The sequence below is a fragment of the Chrysemys picta genome, chromosome 3 (genome assembly GCF_011386835.1).
Source record: "Chrysemys picta bellii isolate R12L10 chromosome 3, ASM1138683v2, whole genome shotgun sequence".
Lineage (NCBI taxonomy): Eukaryota > Metazoa > Chordata > Testudines > Emydidae > Chrysemys > Chrysemys picta.
This window is the reverse complement of record NC_088793.1, coordinates 188,864,390-188,891,748: the sequence shown is the minus strand read 5'-3', so window position 1 is coordinate 188,891,748 and position 27,359 is coordinate 188,864,390. Positions and strand designations below refer to the sequence as shown.

General features: G+C 43.9%; 1 protein-coding gene across 2 annotated transcripts in view; it reads left to right on the top strand.

Moving 5' to 3' along the window:
• The window catches only part of PUS10 (pseudouridine synthase 10), a 79,939-nt gene that overhangs the window by 17,879 nt on the left and 34,701 nt on the right, over positions 1-27,359 (top strand). For both annotated transcript variants that reach the window (XM_005305647.5, XM_065589640.1), the window contains exons 5-7: positions 13,110-13,144; positions 22,432-22,543; positions 25,985-26,046. In XM_005305647.5, coding sequence (XP_005305704.2) covers positions 13,110-13,144; positions 22,432-22,543; positions 25,985-26,046 — 209 coding nt within the window. The remainder of the gene's footprint in view (positions 1-13,109; positions 13,145-22,431; positions 22,544-25,984; positions 26,047-27,359) is intronic.

Below are 27,359 nucleotides of genomic sequence, written 5' to 3'. Positions count from 1 at the left end.
AACCTTGGTGTATAGTTCCCTTTGGTGAAGACTCGAGCACTACAGTGTGGATTGTCTCGGGGAAGGAACAGCACAGCTGGTACCTTTCCTGAAATAGATGGTAATTGGTAGTGCAGAATACAATGAAAGAATTTGAAGATGAACTCTAGCTGTGTAACATTGTAAAAGAGGTAAAAGTACATATTTTATTTTAGTAGACTTCCTGGCTACTTGACTCATGCTTTGTTGGAAATCTAGATGAATGCAGTTGTGAAGTACTAAAATTTGTGGACAGTCTAGTCAAATTTGAACTGTTTACATTCCTATCCTCGTGTTTAGAAAATAGCAGAATATGGACAGATGTGACACTGCAATAATTTTGGGCAAATCAACAGATTACAATATATAGTGGTAATGAAAACTATTGCTGTATTAAGTATATTAGTTACAACATGTTTTATAGTGTGCATCTGCCTTCTGTTCTAAACTGGCATTGAGATTAACTGTTGTGAATGGCAACCTATAAATACTTAAGATAAATCTCTTCTTATCTAAGGTGGAGTACAATTTTTCAGTAAACATAGTGGGATGAAGGTCCTGGACGTTAGTGATCATTAGAGAGCCTGTGGCATTTTTACTAAGATTAAGGGTGTTATTTCTTGTATCTTGGGCAAATTCCAGTGTAGGTAATTACATAGGTCCAGAGCCACAAAGGTACTTAGGTGCCTAAACCCCAGATTTAGGCACTTAAGTATTGAGTTTAGGCAGCTAAATCCCAGTTTTGGCTCCACTGCCTTCCACAAAACTCCTGCCAAACCCAGTAGGCATCTAAACTCATTCAGCACCTAAGTTTTCAGGGTAAAAGTTCCCTAGTTTCTTCTTTGAGTAGATGCAGCAGTGTGTTCCGCTCAGGTGTTTGCGCGCCCAGCTCACGAGAGCCAGAAAATTTTGCCTAGCAGTACACATAGGAGACGGTGTTTGTGCCTCATGCTCATAACCCCTCCCCTGGCTATCTGAGATGGTGCCACCTTTGCCCCCCGCAGTTCCTTTTTACCACCCGTGACTGGAGTCCAAGCTCTGTGTGGTTCTTAACATCACAATCTCTCACTATCTTAGGCCTAGTCTTCACTTACCGGCTGGTCTGGCGGCACGCCATCGATGTTCTGGGATCGATCCCGGAAGTGCTCACAGTCGGCGCCGGTACTCCAGCTCGCCGAGAGGAGTACGCGGCGTCGACGGGGGGAGACTTCCGGCCGCGTCTGGACCGCGGTAAGTTCGGACTAAGGTACTTCGAATTCAGCTACGTTATTAACGTAGCTGAATTTGCGTACCTTAGTCCGAAGTCCGGACTAAGTGGGGACCAGGCCTTAGTGTTTTTTTCCTAGTTGTGTATAGTTAGCTAGCACCATTAGTGTTAGATTTAGTGTTAGAGTTAGTTAAGTTTTTGCCTGGTGACTCACTCACCAGGGTTTAGACATGATCCATCCTGTGGAGAGGCGATCCCCACACTTGGTGCTTGCTGTGCTTGGGCGTTCCTGGTAGCGATAACATCTGTAAAGAGAATCTGAGTTGCAGGCTCTGATGGCAGAGCCTCCTTATACACAATTCTCCAAAGACAATGTAAATTTATGGCCACACCCAAACTTTTGTCTAAGGTGGTTTCTCAGTTTCATTTGAACCAGGTGATATATTTACCTGTGCTCTTTCCTAAGCCGCATTCATCTCTGGAGGAGTGGCATCTCCAAGTGTTAGATGTCAGATGATGTCTGACTTTCTACTTGGATATGACTAATCCGTTTCATGCTTCGCTTAGCCTGTTTGTGTCATATGTGAATCATATGAAGGGGCAATACTTCTCTTCACAAATGATCTCTACATGGATAACATCCAGTATCAAGACTGCATATAAAATAGCTTTGGCTATACCTCCTCAGCGAGTGTAAGCTCATTCTACGAGAGTGGAATCTACGTCAATAGCGTTCCTCCATGACATCTCCATATTGGACATTTGCAGGGCTGCCACGTGGTTATCCATACATATGTTTATGAACCATTATGCCATTACTGCATCATCTAGGCGAATGCTAGCTTGGGTAGAGCGGTCCTGCAATCCTTGCTTAGATAGACTCCGAGCCCCACCTTCTAGGATGGTAGTGCTTGTGAGTCACCTAAGTGGAATACATGTCTGCATTTACTCAAAGAAGAAAAAATGGTTACTTATCTGTATTGTTACTGTTGTTCTTCAAGATGTGATGCAGAGGCATATTCCACGGCCCACTCTCCATCCCCTCTGCATCGGAGTCCAGTCTCTGGGCATTCAGTGAGGGGTAGTTGAGGCTGTGCTGCTTCATATAGCCTGGGGAGGAGCTATGAGCACAAGGCGTGAGCACCACCTTCCATGGGTACCGGTAGGCAAAATTCTCTGGTTCTGGTGTGCTGGGCATGCACACACCTAAGCGGAATACAAGTCTGCATCACATCTCTAAGAACAACAGTTACAATATAGGTAAATAATCTTTTTTTCCTGTGTTTCTGCTTCTGAGCGTGTGCTCTCTCTGAACTGCCTCCCTCTAGGCATCCGGACACACTTAAGCCCACAAGCAATTCATGAGCTAGGGAAGATAGTTATTCGACCGCATGCAGGACCGATCCGATACGTGTGGTCAGAGGCTGCTTACTGGATTGGGTCTCATTCAAAATCTGGTCAGACGAGATAGAGGTGGTGCTGGTGCCCACTTCATAACTTTTATCTCATTGTTAGAGCACTCTTCTTGCAGTGAGGAGAGAACTGAATCTGGGTCACATCCTAGGTCAATGCTCTAACTACTGGGCTGAATGTTAAGGTGGGCAGCACCTAAGTTCCCTCTAAGCTGCGTGGCCACGCAGCTGCCTATTAAGACCTGCACAGGGGCTCAGGGCTGTGGCAGGGACAGGTGCCCCTCCCAGCCGGCCCCAGCACAGACCTGCTGTGGCCGGGGGAGAGGCGCCCCTCCCCGCTGGCCCCAGCGCGGACCTGCTGCGGCCGGGGGAGAGGCGCCCCTTCCCAGTGGCCCCAGTGCGGATTTACCACAGCCAGTGGAGAGGTGTCCCTCCCCCAGCCCCAAGATGGACCTGTCCCGGACTTGCCATGGCCAGGGGAGAGGTGCCCCTGCCTGCCGGCCCCAGTGCGGATTTGCCATGGCAGGGGAAGAGGTGCCCCTCCCCCAGCCCCAACATGGACCTGCTCCGGACTTGCTGCGGTCAGGGGAGAGGAGCCCCTCCTTTGGCCCGGCCCAGGCCTGCCAGAGCTGCCATAGCTGGGGAAAGGTGCCTCTCCTCTTGCCCCGAGCTGCTGCAGGGTGGAGTCCTCTCTCCCCACTGCAGTCCCAGGGCAGCCTGCACCCCCAAACTCCTCATCCCTGGCCCCACCCCAGAGCCCGCATCCCAACCCTCTGCCCCAGCCCTGAGCCCCTTCCCGCACCCCAAACCCCTCATCTCCGGCCCCACGCCAGAGCCTTCACTCCCTGCACCCAACCTTCTGCCCCAGCCCTTAGCCCCCTCCTGCACCCTGAACCCGTCATCCCTGGCCCCACCCCAGATTCTACACTCCTACCCTCGGCCCCAGCCCTGAGTCCCCTCCCACACTCCGAACCCCTCGGCCCCACCCCCGCCACATGAATTTTATTATGTGCACCAATATGAAGGTGATATGTCACATAACAAAATTCAGTCCGCACATGGACGTAAAAAGTTAGAGGGAACACTGGGCAACACCATCTTCATCTCCTCCTCCAGTTGTTTTGTGTGGAGCAAGGTAGGCGCCTCATTCCCATGGGAAACACCTTAGGCATTTAAGCCATCTGACTTGAGATGGTAGGTTCTCGTTTGTGGATTGCTAAATTAATATAGACTCCTCCCTGCAGCTAAGACATTGGTACCTATCGCTGAGAGAAAAGTGAGGCTTAGCAAACCCCCATCCGGGTGGCATCTCCCATTGGCTAGCTTAGGCGGCTCTGCACCTAGCGTGCTGGCTTTTGTGGATCCCATTCTAAGACTCCTATCTCTCCCCATGCATTGCTTAGGTGCCTAACTCAGGCTTTGTGGATTGGAGCGTTGTTCCTGTGATTTTCTTGGCACCAAAAAATTAGGTGCTGTGACACTTAGTGTTGCAACACTTAAGTCCTTTTGTGGATCCCACCCATTCTGCCTACCTAAAATCCCTCTGAAATTCCAGTTGGCTGTAGGATTCTTTTTCACTTCCCATTCTAAATGGCCGAGTTAAGGTCAGTGTGTACTGTCCAACAGCTGCCGTACCTGGTAGACTAACACAAAAACAAGTTGTCTTGTAATCTTGTTGGCCTGATTTCTTCCTCTGACCTTTGCATGGTCCTGTTATTATACTGAAAGGAGATTACTCAACAAGCATTCTACAAGATGGTTGAAAATGGGAGCACGGATTTATCCAAGCAGGTTCTTTGGATATCTGTAAAATGTCAGGCACCTTGGCTAAGATTTCTGAAAAATGGATGCCTGTAGGTTGGCTCCTAAGTCCATATTTAGGCACTTAAATAAGGGGCCTGATTTTCAAAAGTGTGGTGTACCCAGTAATTCCCATTAACTCAGCCCTTTCCCTCTCCCTCATCTGCCTTCCATGCCCCATTGCTCCTCACTCCAGTAACTGTCTTATCCCTCATTGGGACAAAAATAAAGTGATGGGCTGAACTGGGGGTTAAAATCGCAACTCTTGCTGTTATGTCATCAGGTCCCTGCATCATCCACTAAAATATATTATTCAAAGAGCTACACACAGCTTGGCAGCTCTAGTTGAGTTTAGTTTGTCTTGTCACTCAAAATCTTATTTAATGGCTCAACTATATAGAAGAGCAAGGAAATGATGCTGCTGTTTTTTTCTTATGGGTCCTTGCAATAATGCCTCAGTAGAGGGCATCATTGCATTGCAATTCTGTCTCAGTGATGCTTTGACATTAGTTTAAGCAAGTAGAGTAATTGTTGCAAAGCAGATGGAAACAAGCTTGGCTGCAAATGGGAAAAAAATAGTTTGTACTCACATGGGTTCCCTTTGTTGACTTGAACTGCTGCATGCTGTCTAGTCCCCAGTACACCAAGCTTACAGTCGGATGCGAGCTGGGGAGATTGAGTTGGCAAATCAAGAATTCAGACCAACAAATGTGTATCTTTCCTTTTATGATGTTATAGTATTTTGTAAGTCATATTTCCATTAAAGATGAGGTATTTTAGGATTATTTTATTTATATTGCATTAGCATGTATTATTCTGGAAAGCAGCAAATACCATAACATTGTCCATACCAGAATATTTTGTGCTGTAAAGATGCAATTCCTCTCTCAATTCTTCTTTCATACTTTACTACACAAGAACATAAATTGTTTTAGGATAGAAAGACACCTACAGACATCCTTCCTTTTGTTAACCATTTGTGTGGCACAGAATGTTTTCAGCATGTAAAGTTCTTTTCAGACAACTGCTAAAGAAGTTTTCAGGTGCTGCCTTTTGATAATATACTAACTGTAATTAACCACCATAGTTCTCATCCTGCCAAGGATAAAACATAGGACAAAGGCCCAAAATGAAGGACACAAAGCAGTGCCACAAATTTGAAATTACATAGGATTAGTATCTTTAATACACCTCTACCCCGATATAACGCGACCCGATATAACACGAATTCGGATATAACACGGTAAAGCAGTGCTCCGGGGGGGCGGGGCTGCGCACTCCAGTGGAACAAAGCAAGTTCGATATAACGCGGTTTCACCTATAACGCGGTAAGCTTTTTTGGCTCCCGAGGACAGCTTTATATCGAGGTAGAGGTGTATTAAAAAGTCTTCGCTACCCTCAGTTTCATGAATCAGCATTCCTGTTGCAAATAAATCAGGAGTAAGAACGCCAGGTTTGTGGGGAACAAATATGTTTGAATAGGAAATGAATCATGCCTTTTCATAAGGGAGAAAGTTAAAATGTTAATTGCTCCTTGTGTAAAAAATTCTAGAGAAATTATCATCTGGCCCTCCTCTAGCTTAAGTTGTGATCCACCATCCTGGCACATGACATTCATGCAAATAGGCTTGTCATATCTGTAGTCATTACTCCCTACAGAACTGTGTATACCTCTTGGAATTTCCCTGCTTCATCTTTTTTCTAATAAGGTGGCTGGGACTGGGCACAGTATATCATATCTGGCTCCCATAGTCCCTGAGACAGTATTAGAATAAAAATATTCATGTTGTAATCAACACAATAAACTTTTGGCTGCCAGGCATGTGCTCAGACCAGACACCCTTGTCTCTCCATCTACCTGAATCTCTTGACTAGTGGTCCTCTTAATTGGAACAGGCCAGCAGCAGAGAAGTTGGTAACTCCTAATTCTGGTGCAATTTATTTAAGGCTTTCACTTTTGAAGTCAGGAGAGAAGATATGAAATTTGACTCATGATAGCACTTAACATAGTTAACTCCCTTGGGAAACTTTCTTAGAAACCACTAGCTTGTAATTTTTTACATTTTCTCCCCTATTTTGGAGGTGCAACTACAATTATGTGAATGAATAAAACCCCAGAAATACTATCTAAAATGAGGATGTGTAAATCTGTATCTAACAAGTGCTGCAGTACAGTATTCTGCAGTCAACATATTCTCTCATTCAAATGTATATTCTTCATTACTATTGTAGACTGTTTTAATTTATAATTTAACATGAGTCATTATGCAAACAATATTAAGATGTACTTCATGTATCTTGTGAGGCACTCTTAATCATATACTATATATATACACAGTATAATGAATCAGACGGTGTGTGTTCAGGTAAACAATATTCTATCAGTACAACTACATTTTTCTTCAGTAATGATTTAGTGGGTGCATCGGTTAGTACAGGGGTCGGCAATGTTCGGCACGTGGCTCGCCAGGGTAAGCACCCTAGCGGGCCGGGCCAGTTTATTTACCTGCTGACGCGGCAGGTTTGGCCGATCGCGGCCCCCACTCGCCGCCGTTCGCCGTCCCGGGTCAATGGGGGCGTCGGGAAGCGGCGCGGGCTGAGGGATGTGCTGGCCGCGGCTTCCCGCCACCCCCATTGGCCCGGGACGGCGAACTGCGGTGAGTGGGGGCCACGATCAGCCGAACCTGCCGCGTCAGCAGGTAAATAAACTGGCCCGGCCCGCTAGGGTGCTTACCCTGGTGAGCCGCGTGCCGAACGTTGCCGACCCCTGGGTTAGTATATTGTGTGTCTAACAAAATCTTAAGCATTCTTATTCCCTACTCCAATATTTCTTGCATTGGTTTAAAGATCCCTATTTCATGACAGGCCAAACTCTATGCTTGTTCTTTCAGAAAAGCTGAGGGTAGGCCTAACTAAAGGATGTAAAGGGCATTTATATTATTCAGTCCATCCACCACTGTGTGGGTGAAAGTGACCTATGAAATCATTCTTTCCATCACTGAGGGAGTGATACATCCTCTGGCAAATATTATACTGACCTGACGCTTGGTCTTAGCCAAAAGGCCTACCAGTCCTGACCGTGTCCCTTTAAGTTTGATATACTTTCTCAAATCCCTTTATTAGATTTTTTTTGTAGGGAGTTTTTTCCAATAGGGACTGGTTACTTTATTTTACAAAGATTTTTTTAAAACACCATATCCAGATATTAAGTCAAGAGAGCCCAGGAGAGTGACGAGAATGAGACAACTACAGAACTGACTTTAGATTTTCCCCTTCCCAGCAGAATTTGTCAACAAAACTCTTACTGAGTTTGGTTGGAGCTATGCCCATGAAAGGACTACAAGATTGGGCCTCTAGAATTTGTATTGATACAGTGGGTGCTTTTAGGTTGAACAGCTGTTTGCTTAAATCCACTTTCTTCTCTTCCCCACTAACAAAAAAAAGTATGGCTTATTAAAATTGACCATCATAAGAACATAAGAACGGCCGTACCGGGTCAGACCAAAGGTCCATCTAGCCCAGTATCCTGTCTATCGACAGTGGCCAATGCCAGGTGCCCCAGAGGGAGTGGACCTAACAGGCAATGATCAAGTGATCTCTCTCCTGCCATCTATCTCCATCCTCTGACAAACAGAGGCTAGGGACACCATTCCTTACCAATCCTGGCTAATAGCCGTTAATGGACTTAACCACCATGTCGTTTATCCAGTTCTCTTTTAAACGCTGTTATAGTCCTAGCCTTCACAACCTCCTCTGGTAAGAAGTTCCACAAGTTGACTGTGCGCTGCGTGAAGAAGAATTTCCTTGTATTTGTTTTAAACCTGCTGCCTCTTAATTTCATTTGGTGACCCCTAGTTCTTGTATTATGGGAATAAGTAAATAACTTTTCCTTATCCACTTTCTCCACATCACTCATGATTTTATATACCTCTATCATATCCCCCCTTAGTCTCCTCTTTTCCAAGCTGAAGAGTCCTAGCCTCCTTAATCTCTCCTCATATGGGACCCGTTCCAAACCCCTAATCATTTTAGTTGCCCTTTTCTGAACCTTTTCTAGTGCCGGTATATCTTTTTTGAGATGAGGAGACCACATCTGTACGCAGTATTTGAGATGTGGGCGTACCATCGATTTATCTAAGGGCAATAATATATTCTCAGTCTTATTCTCTATCCCCTTTTTAATGATCCCTAACATCCTGTTTGCTTTTTTGACCGCCTCTGCACACTGTGTGAACATCTTCAGAGAACTATCCACGATGACTCCAAGATCTTTTTCCTGACTTGTTGTAGCTAAATTAGCCCCCATCATATTGTATGTATAGTTGGGGTTATTTTTTCCAATGTGCATTACTTTACATTTATCCACATTAAATTTCATTTGCTATTTTGTTGCCCAATCACTTAGTTTTGTGAGATCTTTTTGAAGTTCGTCACAGTCTGCTTTGGTCTTAACTATCTTGAGCAGTTTAGTATCATTTGCAAACTTTGCCACCTCACTTTTTACCCCGTTCTCCAGATCATTTATGAATAAGTTGAATAGGATTGGTCCGAGGACTGACCCTTGTGGAACACCACTAGTTACCCCTCTTCATTCTGAGAATTTACCATTAACTCCCACCCTTTGTTCCCGGTCTTTTAACCAGTTATCAATCCATGAAAGGACCTTCCCTTTTATCCCATGACAGTTTAATTTACGTAAGAGCCTTTGGTGAGGGACCTTGTCAAAGGCTTTCTGGAAATCTAAGTATACTATGTCCACTGGATCCCCCTTGTCCACATGTTTGTTGACCCCTTCAGAGAACTCTAATAGATTAGTAAGACACGATTTCCCTTTACAGAAACCATGTTGACTATTGCTCAACTGTTTGTTTTTCTATGTGTCTGATGATTTTATTCTTAACTATTGTTTTGACTAATTTGCCCGGTACCGACGTTAGACTTACCGGTCTGTAATTGCCGGGATCACCTCTAGAGCCCTTTTTAAATATTGGCGTTAGATATGGTAGTAAGTCATTGATAGCTTTTCTTTTCCAAAGATGGACTGACTTCCTGCTAGAAGCCTAGTCAGTAGAACTCAGTCTTTACAAGACTGTTTTTGGAGAGTCTTGTATCTTCTTGTGACTGTAGGCCTAATCCAAAAGAGCCCAGTGGAAAGATTCCAGTCGATTTCACTGGGTTTTTGGATCAAGTCGTTAGTGATGTAGTCGTTTACCTGTGGTGTAGAAAATGGGATTCACGGTGAATGGGAGCATAGGCAAGATTGAAGGTATAATGTGTTAAACAATTATTGCAATCTGTTTATCCAGTAGAAAGACATGTCACACCAGTAAAGGAAATGGAGTCCTAGGGGAATGCACCTCGAAAAGTGATCAGCTTATTTTACTGATGTTTAGGAAAGGGATGCTTTTGGAAGTTTGAGAAGATTGTGGCATAAGCAACTTTGTTCTGCTTTGAAGTCCTTCAGTTGATGTATTGCTTTCAATCAGATTGTAGGCACATGTATTTTATAGATGCTCCACTGATTTCATTAGTGGTTGATCTTCTCTTAATGATGGAGAGTGGTCAAGTGCCCAGGCTGATTCTTTTATCTCTTTTGTTGACTTTTGATACCATTGACCATGAGGTCATGCTGACTCTACCTTGGACTGTGACTTCTTAGCTGGAAAACACAAGGTGGTGGTTTTGGATATTCTGCCCTGAGAAGTGACTCTCTGATCCAGGGAACGGCTAAATTATCCTAGTCAGTGTATGTGAGACTGATGGGGAGGGGGCCTGGGGTTGTTGTTATCAGCAGCATACAGATGCCGTGCAGCTCTCTCTCATTTTGGGGAGAGGTTACTTAGTGCAACTTCTCAGTAAGTGGGTACGTGTAGAGCAGCAGAACCTAGGATCCACAGATCTGTATGGAGCAACTGAAAAGATTATGGTGAGCAGATAAAGGAGAGGTCTTACTCAAATCTCCCCATCTGCATACCTCAACACTCAAGGTGCAGATCTGAGGGGAATAAGTGAAACATTTATGTGAACCCTGAAATATTCTGTATTGCAAAAGCACCTGTGGCTTCTAACCAGCATCACTTGCTCCACTCCCCAGCCTTCTTCTATCTTCACCCCATCCCCGTCCCACAAACCAGCAGTCTCAGCAGAAAATATGTGTGGTTTGACAAAAGGAGGCATGGCTTGGTGGGAGGATTAGGGTTTGGTGTCTGGCTAGGTATGCGGTTTACATCACATTTGTACACCTAGACGGGGATGATTTGATTTATTTTAAACAATGTAATGTATATATAGAATTAGGTTTAATATTCCATCAATAAAATTTTAGATATATTTGATGATTTTTGGATGTTAAGTTTCTTGTGATTTGCATTTGATTTGGATAGTCTAGGTACACTTCTAATTATAATAGCAGTAACAAGATTTAAAGTGTGTGCAGTCAATAGATGTAGCCTAAATTTCGAAAGTAACAAGACCTCAGCTAGGTATCCAACTTTATACTTAAAGGGATATGAGTTTCAGAGAACTAAATGCTGTTCCATATTATGCATCCGAAGAAGTGGGCTGTAGCCCACGAAAGCTTATGCTCTAATAAATTTGTTAGTCTCTAAGGTGCCACAAGTACTCCTGTTCTTTTTGCGGATACAGACTAACACGGCTGCTACTCTGAAACCTATTCCATATTGGTTGCTTTTGAGTCCCCCCTAGTCTACTACTACATAGATTTGGAATGCTACATAATACTAGCTTATTTTTAGTTTATTTTTAGTCCCCTTCCACCTATTCACTGACATCTACAGAATTTTTGTTCTATCTCTCTGGAAATGTTTGAAATGGGGAACTTCATTTTAACTCTTTATCCTAGAGCCAGTGTTGTCAGATGAGAAACCCGATTTGCTTTTCTCAAACTGAGAGGAATGAGATAGTCATTCAGAAGCTTGTATGTGTTCAGGACATCAGAATTTTCAAATGAGATGAGCAAAAATTCATTACAGTCAGAACTCCTGTTTTGTTTTTGGCCCCTCTTTCCCAGTTATTACTTCTGAAATGTCTTTGGAGACAGCATTTACAACAAAGTCATTTTTACTGGTCTTTCTTTTCAGATCAAATAAATCCAAGTTTCCCTTTATGGGCTAGTGTACCATGGCATTTAGCCATAAGCAAATCCTACACACACAAACCTACTTTATTCAATCAAGTTAAAGGCATTTCCTTCTTAGGCAGAGTTACAGCATCCTCATCAATTACTAATTTCATAAGTTAGGGTTTAACAGTTGAGGGCTTTATGCCCTTTTTGTTGCCCAGCTAATCTTGGGCTAGAAGATGATGGCACAGTATTAGGGGGTGAAAATTGAGGCTGCCAGAAACTCTCACCACAGAAAGTCTGCATAATCCTTCAGATTTTACTGCTCTTTGTGATAAATGCAGATTTTTAATTTCGACAGAAGTGTCTGAAATCAGAGAGGGCCAGCCTCTTGCCCTGAATTATACAGCACGCCAAAATGTGCTAGGTCCTTTAGAAAAGACACAGTGAAATTTCAGATGCAACACAATATGTGAGGGGGACAAAATAGAGGCGTTTGGGATATCAGGAATAGGGTTAAGATAAAGTAGGGTTAAGATTGATGACAGATTATTTTGATAATCTAAAATGTTAGAGATAAGGATAAAAATTTTATTGACTTAATTATTGTAGATATTGGGTAAGAAGTCAGTTTTCAGGCAAGATTTAAGTGAGGGTGGAAGGAGTGGCCTTGCAGACTAGCTCAGGAAGAGTCATATTGGTTATTTAAAATAGCAGGGCCAAAGAGCAAATGGAGGGGAATATCAAGGTATTAGGGAAACAATAGAAGGTTACAGGTTTCAGTGGTAACATAGGAAAGCAAATGTTCATTTTCTAGTGTTTCTTCTTTTCAGATCAAGCCGTTGTGATCCACCTGGATTTTGGTTTTCATCCATTAGTTTTCCCACTGCCAGATTGTCCTGGAACATTATGTGCTCTGCATACTATTTAGTTGTTTAAAAATGCTTGCTTGACTGCCATAAAATCACTTGTTTCATTGTTATGAGAAAAAAAAAAAACATGTGCTCTCTTTCTTTAAGAAATATGTTTTGAGTGAAAGATTTGAGAAGTGTGTACAGTTTTCACACATACTTTATTTAAAAAATTGAGATAAAAGCTCAGAGCAGCATTTGTTAAAATTCCCCCCATAGATTTCCAATAGCCATAGTGAAAATTGATCCAACTAAAAAAAAAATTACCTTTGCTTCTGAGTGCCTGCCCCAGGGGAGATAAGAGCTCTTTATTGGATATGTTTTTGGGACAGTAAGCAGGGGAGAGCTCATACTTAGATAACAGGGGACGACTCCTGCAAAGAGGGAATACTTAAAAAAAATTGATAATCTTCTCTTTAAAAAAAATCAGATGGTAAACCTGTGGGATTGAGGGTTTACTCCTGTCTTATTCTTTCAGTTCCAAAGCAAAATGAAAGTGTAGTTTAAACTCTAATAAGTATCTGGAAATTCTTGGCTTTACAAACATTAGTTTCCCTTTTAGAACAAAGTGATTTGTATTAACAGCACTGTCAGATAGTTTGATGATTGAATGTTGTTGGGGCTTGATTTCACTTGTATTTTTTTTTCTCTTCTTCTTCTGTGTGGCTGATGGCTCATAGCATGCTGCCTGGCTGCTGGTAAAAGAGGAAATGGGGTGAGTAAGTTTTATAGCATTTATACTAGAGAGTACTGGATTTAGTGAATTAAGAGATACTTCTATAACTTTTTTCAGAGTAGGAGCAATGAGGAACTTCTTTCTCTGGAATATTGGGCCACTGATAGAGATATTTATGACTAAATGATTAATACTGTATTTTCCATGTGTAGGAAAACAAAGTGATTCACTTGATAGGTGCTTTAAAAGTGAGAAAGTATCCCTGCTAGCAAACAGCAGCAATCTCTCTGGAGCTATACTCCAAGATTCTTCCTCCCCTCTTTCCCCCCTTACTTACAGTGAACTCAAAATAAACACGAAGCCAGGGAGTAAATGCTTCATTTGCTTTCATCCCTTTGCTGGCAAGCACCTTTAAGCATCCAGGTACTTGAGCAATAGAGCAAGCAAGAAGTTGTTTTATAAGTTTGATATGAAGGCTACTACTTCACTGAATGCTGAGCAGCTGCAAAAGATTATAGTTTCAGCTTTGGCATATGCACATCCTACATTTGCTCCTAAATTGGATGTTTCTTGTTCAGTATGTTCGTTGTGACTGCAGCATCTCTAGGACAATGCTTCTGAGTTTGGGGTGTGGGCTATCCATTCAATGTAGTGTTTTGAAATTAATTTAGTGCTCATGAAAGTTGCCAAAATGACATCACTGGAATCAGAAGTTCTCAGTCTGTCAAATAGATACTGTGAGGGTACATATATAATAGGATAACAGAGCCTTTCACTTTGTCACCACTTCAGAGCCAGCCCAGATCAGTAATGTCCAAAACTGTTACTGTTAGCTTATGGTAAAGAGTCAATCATTTGTTTGGTTCCCAGTAGACAGAAGCCACCATCACAGTTGACTAAGAAGCTGAGGATTGAATGATCAGAGACTGAACTATCCTATCACTCAGAACTGTTCTTTCTAGAGAAGAGCAGAACAGATTGGTGGGGCTGTGAAAGGAAGCATACATAGTCTGTACTATACCTGTTTGGTGACTAAACAGAAGTAATTTCATCTCCAAGCCGTCATGCCAGTACTTTTCATGAACATTACATTCACTTTAAAAGAAGGAGCACAGCACAAGCGGTTTAAGCTTTCCTTCACAGCCTCACTACTATGACTTATTGTCTACATGGGGAGTTATTCCAGAATAGTTGTTCTTGATTAACTCCGTATGTGGATAGTCTTATTCTGGAATAAGAGTGCCTTCCATGTCCAAAATGGACTAAACTAATTTGGAATATGCACTCTAATTCCAGAATAAGAGCAACCACACGAGGAGTTAATCAAGACTAGCTATTCTGGAGCAACTCCCCACATAGACAGGCCCTTAGACTGCCAACAAAAGTACTAATAAATATAATGGTATTCTGTTTTAATAACACTAGGTCACTACAGACTGGACTAAGTCCATCAATTCATTTAATATCAGCCAATGAATTACTATCAGAAGGTAATGTCTTTGTTACTACTGACCTGGGTAGGGATAGGGTATAAAATGGTCATCTAGGTTAATGGTCATCTAGGTTTCTGTATGTCTTAAGGAATCCAGGAGTCCTGTATTTCTCAGCAATCTCAATTTTTGAAGTTAGAGTTGAATTTAGTGCACACTTAGTTTGAAGGTACACAATTTCATCTGTGTTTTAATGATTTTTCCATTTCACTTTTATTATTAGGGTAGCTACTAATGAGGTTATTAACATGTGGCTTTTCATATGCTTTGTGTCAATATATAATATTTTAATTGTATGGTTCTCAAGAATATAGGGTTTAAGTTGATGAATTTACCTTTGACTAGCTGATTCACAGGCTGTTTTCCACTTATGGTGAAAAAAGTATGATTAATATGTATAGTTTGATGACACTGATTATTTGCATTCGGATATGACTGATATATAAATCTACACCTTTTGTGAGACATCAGTTTTAAATATTCTAAAATTCTCCCAATAATGTAACTACATGGGGACATGAATAATTTGTACTAATGGCTAGAGTACCTTCAGTAAGTAATTAATACCTTACAATTTTGGGTAAAGTCTTTGAATCTTATAAGGATCACATTAATTGTGAATAAACTTATGGTGAAAAAAGTATGATTAATATGTATAGTTTGATGACACTATTATTATTTGCATTCAGATATGACTGATATATAAATCTACACCTTTTGTGAGACATCAGTTTTAAATATTCTAAAATTCTCCCAATAATGTAACTACATGGGGACATGAACAATTTGTACTAATGGCTAAAGTACCTTCAGTAAGTAATTAATATCTTACAATTTGGGGTAAAGTCTTTGAATCTTATAAGGATCACATTAATTGTGAATAAACTTATAAGATACTGAGCAGTCTCCAGCAAAAGTATTATTAAGTGAACAGGGTACAAAGACTGTGGATACTGGCTGTAATAGGTATTAAAATATATAGCCAGAAATATTAATGCAGTGATTAGATTAGTATTGAGACCTTTTGTTTATACATCAGTGATTTGAAGGAGTATCTATCCAGTAGGTAAGGAGAGAGTGTGTGCAACCTCTGTGATGTATCTTCTTATCCCAGACCACTCAGAGGGTACCCCACAATATGTGGGAGAGACAGGGACATAATGTCCTCTGCTCACAAACCAATGGGCGAATTCACCAAGAAGGGTATACAGTCTCAGGCTGGGAGAAGAAGAAATTTTTGGAGGATTGGGAGGCAGTGTTGGAGCGGAGGCATAAGACTTCTGCATAGACGACTCTGGTATCTAGCAAGTTTCCTATGATCTGGGAGTTCTGAGGGACAAACTCCATGCCCATTCCCAGACCTTTCCCCATTAAAACTATCTGTTAGAAGCATCATGAGAGGAACACTTTGGAGATTCTTGTTCCCTATGTGGGTTTATCAGTGTAGGGGAACAATTTGGCTCAAAGTTCATTGTTATTGAGCTATCTTCTGATGGAGGCCATCATGCTGGGAAGTGCTATTTGAGATATTGGCAGTATAGGAACTCAGACTTAGAGGTGGGAAAGCAATTTCTATCCTACTTTAATGCTAGTTTAAACAGTAAATTATTAATCTCTAAAAGCATCTTTTTATTGTTTAATCAGCATTAGAGAAGCTTTCACAGTGAGCTCTTATAAAGAAGGTGTGAGTTCTTAGTAAATTGGCCTGTCATTGGCGCTTGGGTCAAGGGTGGTAATGCTATATTTTTTTTAATGAAATGTGCTATTTGTGTGGCAAAGGGTTCTCACTATGTAAGCTTCCAGATTGCTGGGCTGAAAAAAGTGTGTACTGCTTTCTCTTAATATTTTTGACATCTTTGGCTAGTTACACTTTCCACTGCCCTTAATTATTTGGTGTACTGCCTACATACTCTTGTAACTTGAACAAGTATATGCCCTGTCTCACAATGAGAGGGCTAGCTGCCCTTCCGAGTTCACCTCCACAGATCACAGACCTCATGCTTTCACCTCCCCTGGGGTGGGTGATTCTCCTGCTCCTAGGCCTGGTCTACACTACGAGTTTAGGTCGACTTTAGCAGCGTTACATCGAATTAAGCCTGGACACGTTCACATGACGAAGTCCTTTCTTTCGACTTAAGGGGCCCTTTAAACTGGTTTCTTTACTCCACCTCCGACGAGGGGATTAGCGATAAAATCGGCCTTAGCAGGTCGGAATTGGGGTAGTGTGGACGGAATTCGATGTTATTGGCCTCCGGGAGCTATCCCACAGTGCTTCATTGTGACCGCTCTGGACAGCACTCTCAACTCAGATGCACTGACCAGGTAGACAGGAAAAGCCCCGCGAACGTTTGAATTTAATTTCCTGTTTGCCCAGCGTGGAGGGCACAGGTGACCACGCAGAACTCATCAGCACAGGTAACCGTGATGGAGTCCCAGGATCGCAAAAGGTCTCCAGCATGGACCGAACGGGAGGTACGGGATCTGCTCGCCATATGGGGAGATGAATCAGTGCTAGCTGAACTCCGTAGCAGTAAAAGAATGGCAAAATATTAGAAAAGGTCTCCAAGGCCATGAAGGACAGAGGCCATAACAGGGACGCACAGCAGTGTCGCGTGAAAATTAAGGAGCTAAGGCAAGCCTACCACAAAGCCAGAGAGGCAAACGGAAGGTCTGGGGCACAGCCGCAAACATGCCACTTCTACATGGAGCTGCATGCCATGCTAGGGGGTGCAGCCACCACTACCCCAACCGTGTGCTATGACTCCTTCACTGGAGAAACACACAGGGAAGAGGGTTCGGGGTACGAGGAAGAGGAGAATGAAGATAATGTGGATAGCTCACAGCAGCAAGGAAGCGGAGAAACCAGTTTCCCCAACAGCCAGGATATGTTTATCACCCTGGACCTGGAGCCAGTAACCCCCGAACTCACCCAAGGCGTGCTCCCAGACCCTGAGGGCACACCGGGGACCTCTGGTGAGTGTACCTTTGTAAATATTACACATGGTTTAAAAGCAAGCGTGTTTAATAATTAATTTGCTCTGGCAATTGCGGCCAGTACAGCTACTGGAAAAGTCTGTTAACGTGTATGGGGATGGAGCAGAAATCCTCCAGGGACATCTCCAGAAAGCTCTCCTTCATGTACTCCCAAAGCCTTTGCAAAAGGTTTCTGGGGAGGGCTGCCTTATCCCGTCCGCCATGGTAGGACACTTTACCACGCCAGGCCAGTAGCACGTAGTCTGGAATCATTGCATAACAAAGCATGGCAGCGTATGGTCCCGGTGTTTGCTGGCATGCAGACAACATCCATTCCTTATCTCTCTTTGTTATCCTCAGGAGAGTGATATCATTCACGGTCACCTGGTTGAAATGGGGTGATTTTATTAAGGAGACATTCAGAGGTGCCCGTTCCTGCTCGGCTGAACAGAAATGTTCCCCGCTGTTAGCCACACGGTGGGGGGGAGGGGTGAAGTGATCATCCCAGAGAATTGGGTGTTGGGGGGGGGGACAGGGGGGTTAGTTGGGTTTGTGCTGCATGTTAACCTGGGAACCGCAGCCCCTCCTTTTACATTGCAAACCCATTTTAAATGGCCAACCCAATGGGTGCTTGGTATGGGAAATGAGGGCGCTACAGTTTGAAACCATTCCCACATGTTAAGAAGGTTAAAAAAGCCAAAAGACTGTGGCTTACCATGGCTGCCTGCAAGCCGAAATCTGTTGCCTGGCACTGTGTGAGTGATCTCTCACACCAAACAGGCAGGCCCTCAATATAAGAGGAAAAATGCGACCTTGTAACGAAAGCACATGTGCTGTGTAATGTGAACAGCAAAATTTAAAGTGAAAGACTGTACCCATTGTTCTCTAAAATGTGTCTTTTTTAACCACCTCTCCCTTCTCCTCCACCAGCTGCAAATGTTTCTCCTTCACAGAGGCTAGTGAAGATTAGAAGGAGAAAACGGCAGACTCGGGATGACATGTTCACAGAGCTCCAGATGTCCTCCCACGCTGAAAGAGCACAGCAGAATGCGTGGAGGCAGTCAATGTCAGACTACAGAAAAGCACAGTATGAGCGAGAGGAGAGGTGGCGGGCTGAATCGTGGGATGAACAGAGCAAGTGGCGGGCTGAAGATGATAGGTGGCGTCAGCTTGCAGACAGAAGGCAAGAGTCGATGCTCCAGCTGCTGGAGCATCAAACTGATATGCTCCAGCGTATGGTTGAGCTGCAGGAAAGGCAGCAGGAGCAGAGACCGCCACTACAGCCCCTGTGTAACCAACAGCCCTCCTCCCCAAGTTCAATAGCCTCCTCACCCAGACGCCCAAGAACACGGTGGGGGGGCCTCCGGCCACCCAGTCACTCCACCCCAGATGATTGCCCGAGCATCAGAAGGCTGGCCTTCAATAAGAGTTAAAGTTTTAAACTGCAGTGTGTCCTTTTCCTTCCCTCCTCCCCCACTCATCCCGGGCTACCTTGGCAATTATCCCCCTAGTTGTGTGATGAATTAATAAAGAATGCATGAATGTGAAGTAACAATGACTTTATTGCCTCTGCAAGCGGTGCTCGAAGGGGGAGGGGAGGGTGGGGTTTTTGGTTTACAGGGAAGTAGAGTGAACCGAGGGGGAGGGGGGGCGGAGGCGGAGGGTTCATCAAGGAGAAACAAACAGAAGTCTCACACTGTAGCCTGGCCAGTCACAAAACTCGTTTTCAAAGCTTCTCTGATGCGCACCGCGCCCTGCTGTGCTCTTCTAACCGCCCTGGTGTCTGGCTGTGTGTAATCAGCGGCCAGGCGATGTGCCTCAACCTTCCACCCCGCCATAAATGTCTCCCCCTTACTCTCACAGATATTGTGGAGCGCACAGCAAGCAGCAATAACAATGGGGATATTCTTTTCGCTGAGGTCTGAGCGAGTCAGTAAGCTGCGCCAGCGCGCTTTTAAACGTCCAAATGCACATTCCACCACCATTCGGCACTTGCTCAGCCTATAGTTGAACAGGTCCTGACTACTGTCCAGGCTGCCTGTGTACGGCTTCATGAGCCATGGCATTAAGGGGTAGGCTGGGTCCCCAAGGATCACGATAGGCATTTCAACATCCCCAACGGTTATTTTCTGGTCCGGGAAGAAAGTCCCTTCCTCCAGCTTTTGAAACAGACCAGAGTTCCTGAAGACGCGAGCATCATGTACCTTTCCCGGCCATCCCACGTTGATGTTGGTGAAACGTCCCTTGTGATCCACCAGGGCTTGCAGCAGCATTGAAAAGTACCCCTTGCGGTTTATGTACTCGGTGGCTTGGTGCTCCGGTGACAAGATAGGGATATGGGTTCCGTCTATCGTCCCACCACAGTTTGGGAATCCCATTTCAGCAAAACCATCCACTATGGCCTGCACGTTTCCCAGAGTCACTACCCTTGATATCAGCAGGTCTTTGATTGTGTTGGCTACTTGGATCACAGCAGCCCCCACAGTAGATTTGCCCACTCCAAATTGATTCCCGACTGACCGGTAGCTGTCTGGCGTTGCAAGCTTCCACAGGGTATTGCCACTCGCTTCTCAACTGTGAGGGCTGCTCTCATCCTGGTATTCTGTCGCTTCAGGGCAGGGGAAAGCAAGTCACAAAGTTCCATGAAAGTGCCCTTACGCATGCGAAAGTTTCGCAGCCACTGGGAATCGTCCCACACCTGCAGCACGATGCGGTCCCACCAGTCTGTGCTTGTTTCCCGGGCCCAGAATCGGCGTTCCACGGCATGAATCTGCCCCAGTAACACCACGATTTGCACATTGCTGGGGCCTGTACTTTGTGAGAGGTCTATGTACATATCAATTTCCTCATCACTCTCGTCGCTGCGCAGCAATCGCCTCCTCGGCTGGTCCTGGTTTTGCTTTGGCATGTCCTGGCTCTGCATATACTCCAGGACAATGCGCGTGGTGTTCATAGTGCTCATAATTGCCGCGGTGATCTGAGCGGGCTCCATGATCCCAGTGCTATGGCGTCTGGTCTGAAAAAAGGCGCGAAACTAGTATCTGACGGAGGGAGGGAGGAAGGGGCGAGTGACGACATAGCGTACAGGTACAGGGAATTAAAATCAACAAAGGTGGCTGTGCATCAGGGAGAAACACAAACAACTGTCACACAGAATGGCCCCCCCGAAAGATTAAACTCAAAACCCTGGGTTTAGCAGGCCATTGATTTCACGGAGGGAGGGGGAAGCAAATGAATACAGAACAAATCTATTTTTTACATCTTAAGCTGGCAGACGACGGTGCAGCATGACTGATAGCCCTCGGCATCTTCTGGGTGCTTGGCAGAAAATACTGGGCGCTTGGCAGAAAATAGCATACTACGACTGATAGCCATCATCGTCGAGACTGCCCAGGTGCCCATGATTGACAGCCACTGCAGTATGATGACGACGGATACCAGTCGTAATATACCATCTTCTACCAAAAGGCAAGGGGCTGCTGTTGTGTGCAATGCAGCCCCACGTCTGCCAGCACCCAGATCGCCAATGAAGGCTACCAGTCATACTGCACCGTCTACTGCCAAAAGGCAATTAGCTGCTGCTGTGTAGCAATGCAGTACCACGTCTGCCGGCACCCAGAGGATATATGGTGACGGTGAGCTGAGCGGGCTCCATGCTTGGCGTGGTATGTTGTCTGCACAGGTAACCCAGGTAAAATGGCGCGAATCGATTGTCTGCTGTTGCTCTGACGGAGGGGGAGGTGCCTGACGACATGTACCCAGAGCCCCCCGCGACACTGTTTTGCATCATTCAGGCATTGGGATCTCAACACAGAATTCCAATGGGCGGCGGAGACTGCGGGAACTGTGGGATAGCTACCCATAGTGCAACGCTCTGGAAGTCGACACTAGCCTCGGTACTGTGGACGCGGTCCGCCGACTTCATGCACTTAGAGCATTTTATGTGGGGACACACACAATCGGCTGTATACAACCGATTTCTATAAAACCGGCTTCTATAAATTCGACCTAATTTCGTAGTGTAGACATACTCTTAGACTCATCCTGAGGCTATGTTACCTCACGGATTCAGTGCTCACGCCAGCAGGTTTGACTAAGCTTGGCACCTTCAGTTCTCCCCTTCAGGAGTTTGTGGCCAGCGGACCAGACGGCCTTCTTAAACCAAAGTATTATTTAATTTTAAGAGCAGGAATAAAGCATAATATAAGAGAAAAATAATGTTAAACAATGAAAGGTACCATCTATACTCATGTATTTTACCTCAGTCCTCACCCCACCCTCTGTAAGGGGAGTCTAGGAAGGCCTAATTTCTTCATACCCATCAGCCAGGGTCCATGTGAGAGAGTCTGTTCCCACAAACAGCTCCTCAACACACTCTGACCTTTGGACAGAGAGAGTCCTCATACCTGTTTTGTAGTCCTTTTGATATATTGATAACACAAGCATTGGCAGTTGGAACCCAGGCTAAACAAGCTATGTAATTTGGCTGGAGCTGATATAGTAGGATCTTCACAATTAATAGCTCAGGCAATATCTCAAACACACTGAAGTGTTTCCCTGGCGGGTTTTCTCCAGTCATTCTTTTGCCTTCCTTTTTATTTCCTCACAGCCTTGTTGATTTAACCCAATATAGACATAGTAAGCATCCCATATGACAATCAGACAAGTTTATAGTATTCAGAAATTATTACAGAGCAGCACCCTGTCCTTCACACCATGTTCTGTACACTGTATAGTTTTGGCCTGTTTATACCCAAATTTTATGTTAGTGACTGGTCAATTATTTTTAGCATGAAATGTCAGAGGTATGATTGTTTGACTGACTCATATACAAGTTTTCATTGTTTATTTTTTATGATTCAGAAAACAGGGCCTATCACTGGCAAAAGAGGACGTTGTTCAGCTGAAAGAAACATACAAATGGATTATTCATCCCCTGTTCTCGGAGGAGCTGGGTGTTCCTGCTGATGGAAAGGTGTTGTATGAATAATAAAGTTGTTGTTTTCCTGAATTCGTATAAATTACTCATAACATTGATGGGTTCTAATTAGATAGACAAGTCTGTCACTGGTCTTATCTGGTAAACAAAAAAAGTGCTCTTTTACCTCAAGTTAGCTATTGCAAGTAAATCCTAGTGGAGACAAGGCAAGCAGTAGTTTTTATACAAATTAGCTGGTAGAGTTAAAGACTAAGGAGTCTTTTCTTAGTCATGACATATATAGAAACAAATGTCTTTAAACGTTAAAGATAGCAAGAGACCTTCTAGAACACACAAACACTGAGTCCCTCTAGTTATAAGTTTACCATAAAAATAAGTGATCTAAGGCCTTGTCTACACTACACAGTTCTGTCAACAAAACAGTGAAAGTGTACACACGTCAATGCTCTTCACGCCGATGTACTCCCCTGCTAAGCCGACAAAATAAAATCACCTTGATGAGAGGTGTAAAGCTTTTTGCGGCAAAGTTAGATCAACGCAGTGTCAGTGTAGACACTACGCTTGCTTATTTTGCCATAAAGGCCTCCAGGAGGTGCCACACAATGCCTATCCTGACTGCTCTGATCAGCAGTTTGAGCTCCACTGCCCTGCAGCCAGGTATACAGGCATCTGTCCCTCCCCCATTTAAAGGGCCGGGAATTTTTGAAATTCCACTTCTTGTTTGCTCAGCGTGGAGAGCTCACATTGCATCTTTCCAGCTGACCATGGCAGCTCCACACACTAAATGATCTCCCGCATGGAGTACACCGGAGTTGATGGATTTGCTGGCTCTGTGGGGAGAGGAGGCTGTGCAGTCCCAGTGCAAGTAAACAAAGCCTGGGTGAATGCATTACATAAAGACATGTTACTGGGGCTCATTGTCGAAATGCTGCTTCAAAGCCTCCCTGATTCAAATAGCCCCCTGTTGTGCCCCTCTAATAGCCCTAGTATCTGGCTGCTCAAAATCAGCCACCAGGTGATCTGCCTTCATGCTGCATCCCTGGGGAAACTTCTCCTCCTTAGCTTCACAAATATTATGCAGTGTACAATGGGCTGCTATGACCATGGGAATATTTTCCTCATTGAGGTCTAACCTGCCATAAAGGTAGCACCAGTGATAAAGGCACATTCAACGATCATTCTGCATCTGCTCACCCTATTATTGAAGCACTCCTTGCTGCTGTCCAGGTTTCCTGTGTAAGGCTTCATGAGTCATGGGAGTAAGGGGTATACTGGGTCTCCCTGATCACTATGGTTATTTCAACATCCCCCATTGGAATCTTCTGGTCTGGAAAGAAAGTCTCTGCTTGCAGCTTTCTGTACAGGCCAGTGTTCCTGAAGATGTGTGCATCATGCACCTTCCTTGCCCATCCCAGTGAAATGACCCCGGTGATCCACAAGCACCTGCAATACCATAGAGAAGTACCCCTTTCTATTGATGTACTCCGTTGCAAGATGGTTTGGGGCCAAAATAGGGATATGCATCCCATCTATCACCTCGCTGCAGTTAGGGAATCCCATTGCTGCAACACCATCCACTGTTTCACACACATTTCCAAGAGTCACAGTTCTTCTTAGCAGGATGTGATTAATGGCCCTGAAAACTTGCATGAACATAAACTCCATGTTGGACTTTCCAACTCCAAACTGATTCGCGACCGACTGGTGGTAGTCTGGAGTTGCCAGCTTCCACACAGCGATCACCACGTACTTCTCTCCCGAGAGAGCAACTCTCATTTTAGTGTCCTTGCGCTGCGGGGCAGGGGCGAGCTTTGCACACAATTCCAGGAAGCTAGCTTTGCGCATCCAGAAGTTTTGCTGCCACTGTTCGTCATTCCATACCTGCATGACGATGCGATCGCACCACTTGATGCTTGTTTCCCGAGCCCAGTAGTGATGGTCCACCCTGTGCAACTGAATCATGAATGCCAAAAGTAATCTGGAATTGTTTCTTTCCATGGCATGCAGCTCGGCAGGCATCACGGATTCCTGTTCAGATTCACAACTCATAAATACTGCATGATCAGTCGCGTTGTGTTCACAACACTTATTACAAGACTAGAGAGCAGTGCTGAATCCCTGATTTCAGGCAAAGATGGTGGGCGTACTGTTTCCAGGGGCTATTGAAAAATGGCGCGAAATGTGATTAGAAGCCCATGGAATAATGGGACAGAAAAAACTGCATCATGGGATGGTGAACCCATGATGCACTGTGATCCATTCCTCATTCTTACAACTAATAGAGGCAGACGGTGGCGAGTTGCACGGTGGGATACCCATGGTGCACTGCTCTCTCTGTCGATGTTAGAGAACCAGCTGTGGACGCATGCCGCTGACATAGGGAGCATTGTGTGAACATGCACAAGCGATGTTACTATAGTGGTTTATGATCGTCGGCGTAAATTGCGTTAACTTAACTCTGTAGTGTAGACATAGCCTAATGCTTTATAACTTAAAATCATTTAAACATTAGCTAAGCCTCTCAACAGCCTTGTGAGGTAGGTTGGTATCTGAATAAGTGTGGTAATGAGAGAATGATTTGCCGAAGGCAAGAGAACTGTGGGCAGCATTGAGATTACTCTAGAGTTCCTGGTTCTGTCGTCAATCCACTAAATCACATTGCTTTTCTTTTATGGCTTAAAGGCATCCAGTCATTGCAGACTAAGTCCTGGAATGAACTGCTTACAAGGGTGACTGGTTTGGTTTTGTCCCATGATTTGCTAGGCTTAGTGACCATAATAGGTAGGCTTGGCGGAATTTGATTTTTTAAATATAATTTTGACAGATAATATCAATGTTTATTTTAAGCATTTTTTTTCAATTTAAATGTTCACGCAGTCATAGGAAATTATGGGGGAGGTCAGACAGCAAGGGGATCAGATAATCATTTAATGACAGACTCAAAAAAGTTTAATCTTTGTAACTGTTAAACACCAATTGTCAATATCACATGTCAAAATATGCAAAGTTAATATCCTTAAATCCAGCTCAAATATGTTCTCAAGCAGCATTTTTCTTACTTTGCCTATCTGTAAATTTCTATTACCGATTGAAATAGTTTTACCATTGGTTTTTGTGTGTACGGTGAAATCAATGTTTACTGACATTTACCAATAAAGATCTAATCCTTCCAAGCCTAATAGGCTTTGGGCTGTTATTCTCTCTGTGTGCTAGTTCCCCCATGTACAAAATGCTTGTAAAGTGCATTGAGATGGTTGAGTGCTATAGAAGTCTTATGATATATTTCTGAAATGGCTTCTCAGTGACACATTTAAAAGTTTCCCATTTATGCTGCAATTCTATCTTCCTCTTCTCCTCCTCCTTTACTGTTTTTCTGTATTATATCAATAAGGATCCTTGAACCATTTGTTATATATTTGGTTAATAAATTGCTAGCACTTAGTAAAAGGAAATTGTTACCGTTCTTTTTTGTCTTAGAGCTTGTTCGAAGTGAGTGTGGTGTTTGCTCACCCGGAAACTGATGAGGATTGCCATTTCCTGTAAGTTGCAATACAAACAACAAGATCTTTATCTTAATATTGTGCAAATTGTTAGAGTTTGTCTGTAGCAAATGCAATGTCTCCAGTATTTGTGATCTAGAGTTGGACCTGACTCCAAACCCCAAATCCAGGTTCCTCTTTTGCAGCTTAAATCTATGGTATCTCTGAAGGGCCAAATCTGCACACCAAATCCAAACAGCCTAAAGTTTGGAAATGTTTGGATCTGGATTGTCAACCTTAATGTCGGAGTGTGTGGGTCTAGAATTTTGATTTGGTCCATTACAGAGAAATGAAGTCGGGTCAGGCATTTGATTTAGGCCTGTTGTACTGTTCATATTATAATAAACGATGACTTTACATGGTGTGTGAAGTACTTTTGATAACCTGTGAGCATATGTTTATATAATACTGAGGTTTTCCGTTTATTTTGGGAATTTGGGTATGGAGGGAGGGATCAGAAGTGAGTTAGTTCTACTTAAAGACAAGACTTTAAACCCCCCCCCCCCCCCCAAAGTGTTACATAATCACTTGGTCTTGCTCTGCAGAGTGGCTGCCATAGAAATCCTTTTCTCACTGGCAAAGAAATCCAGGATTTCTGGAAATCTGGCTACCATTTAGTCACATCCCTTAACAGCTAGAGGGAGCATGTTGTGAGAAAATGGTCTTCCTGCTTGCTGTTTTTCCCCCCAAAAGCTAGAGCTTTAGGCAGTTTCACTGCACATGTTCCTGGTAGGTGTTAAATCAGAGCATGGAAGGTGCCTTCCCATACAACTTCTCTGACCAGGATACTGTCAGTTGGCAGCTGCTATCTATCCTCAAGATCAGAAACTAGAGCATGTCTCTGGCCTTTCTGACTTCCTTTCATCTGTTGCTGCCCTTACTGCCTTACTTACTCCTCTTTTGAGTGCCTAATTTGTCACTTTATTGCCGCCCACCAGCCACATCCCTCCCAAATCTCTTATTTTAAAGGAGCTTCTTAGCTGACTGAGAGGACTTCACATTAGGAGGTGACCCAGGGGGGAACAGGGAAGAATCAAAGTTCCCTTATTTCGCTCTCCTATCAGCTTTCTGTGGCTTGGAGGGGAAGCCCACAATTCTGACTGCTGGCAGCTGGAGTCCTGCTGGCAAAATAATGCTGTGGTACTGTCCAGGCCTTGCATCTCTGTCCTTATTCCACCCTCCTCGCTGTCCTACCTTTTCCTCCCGAGTCTTTCTTGTTCCCTTCCCTTGTTCTCTGCTCTCTTTTCTTACTTCCTCCCTTTCTGTTGGACACCTTTTGAAAATGTTTATACAGGACAAGTTAGCAGCTAGCA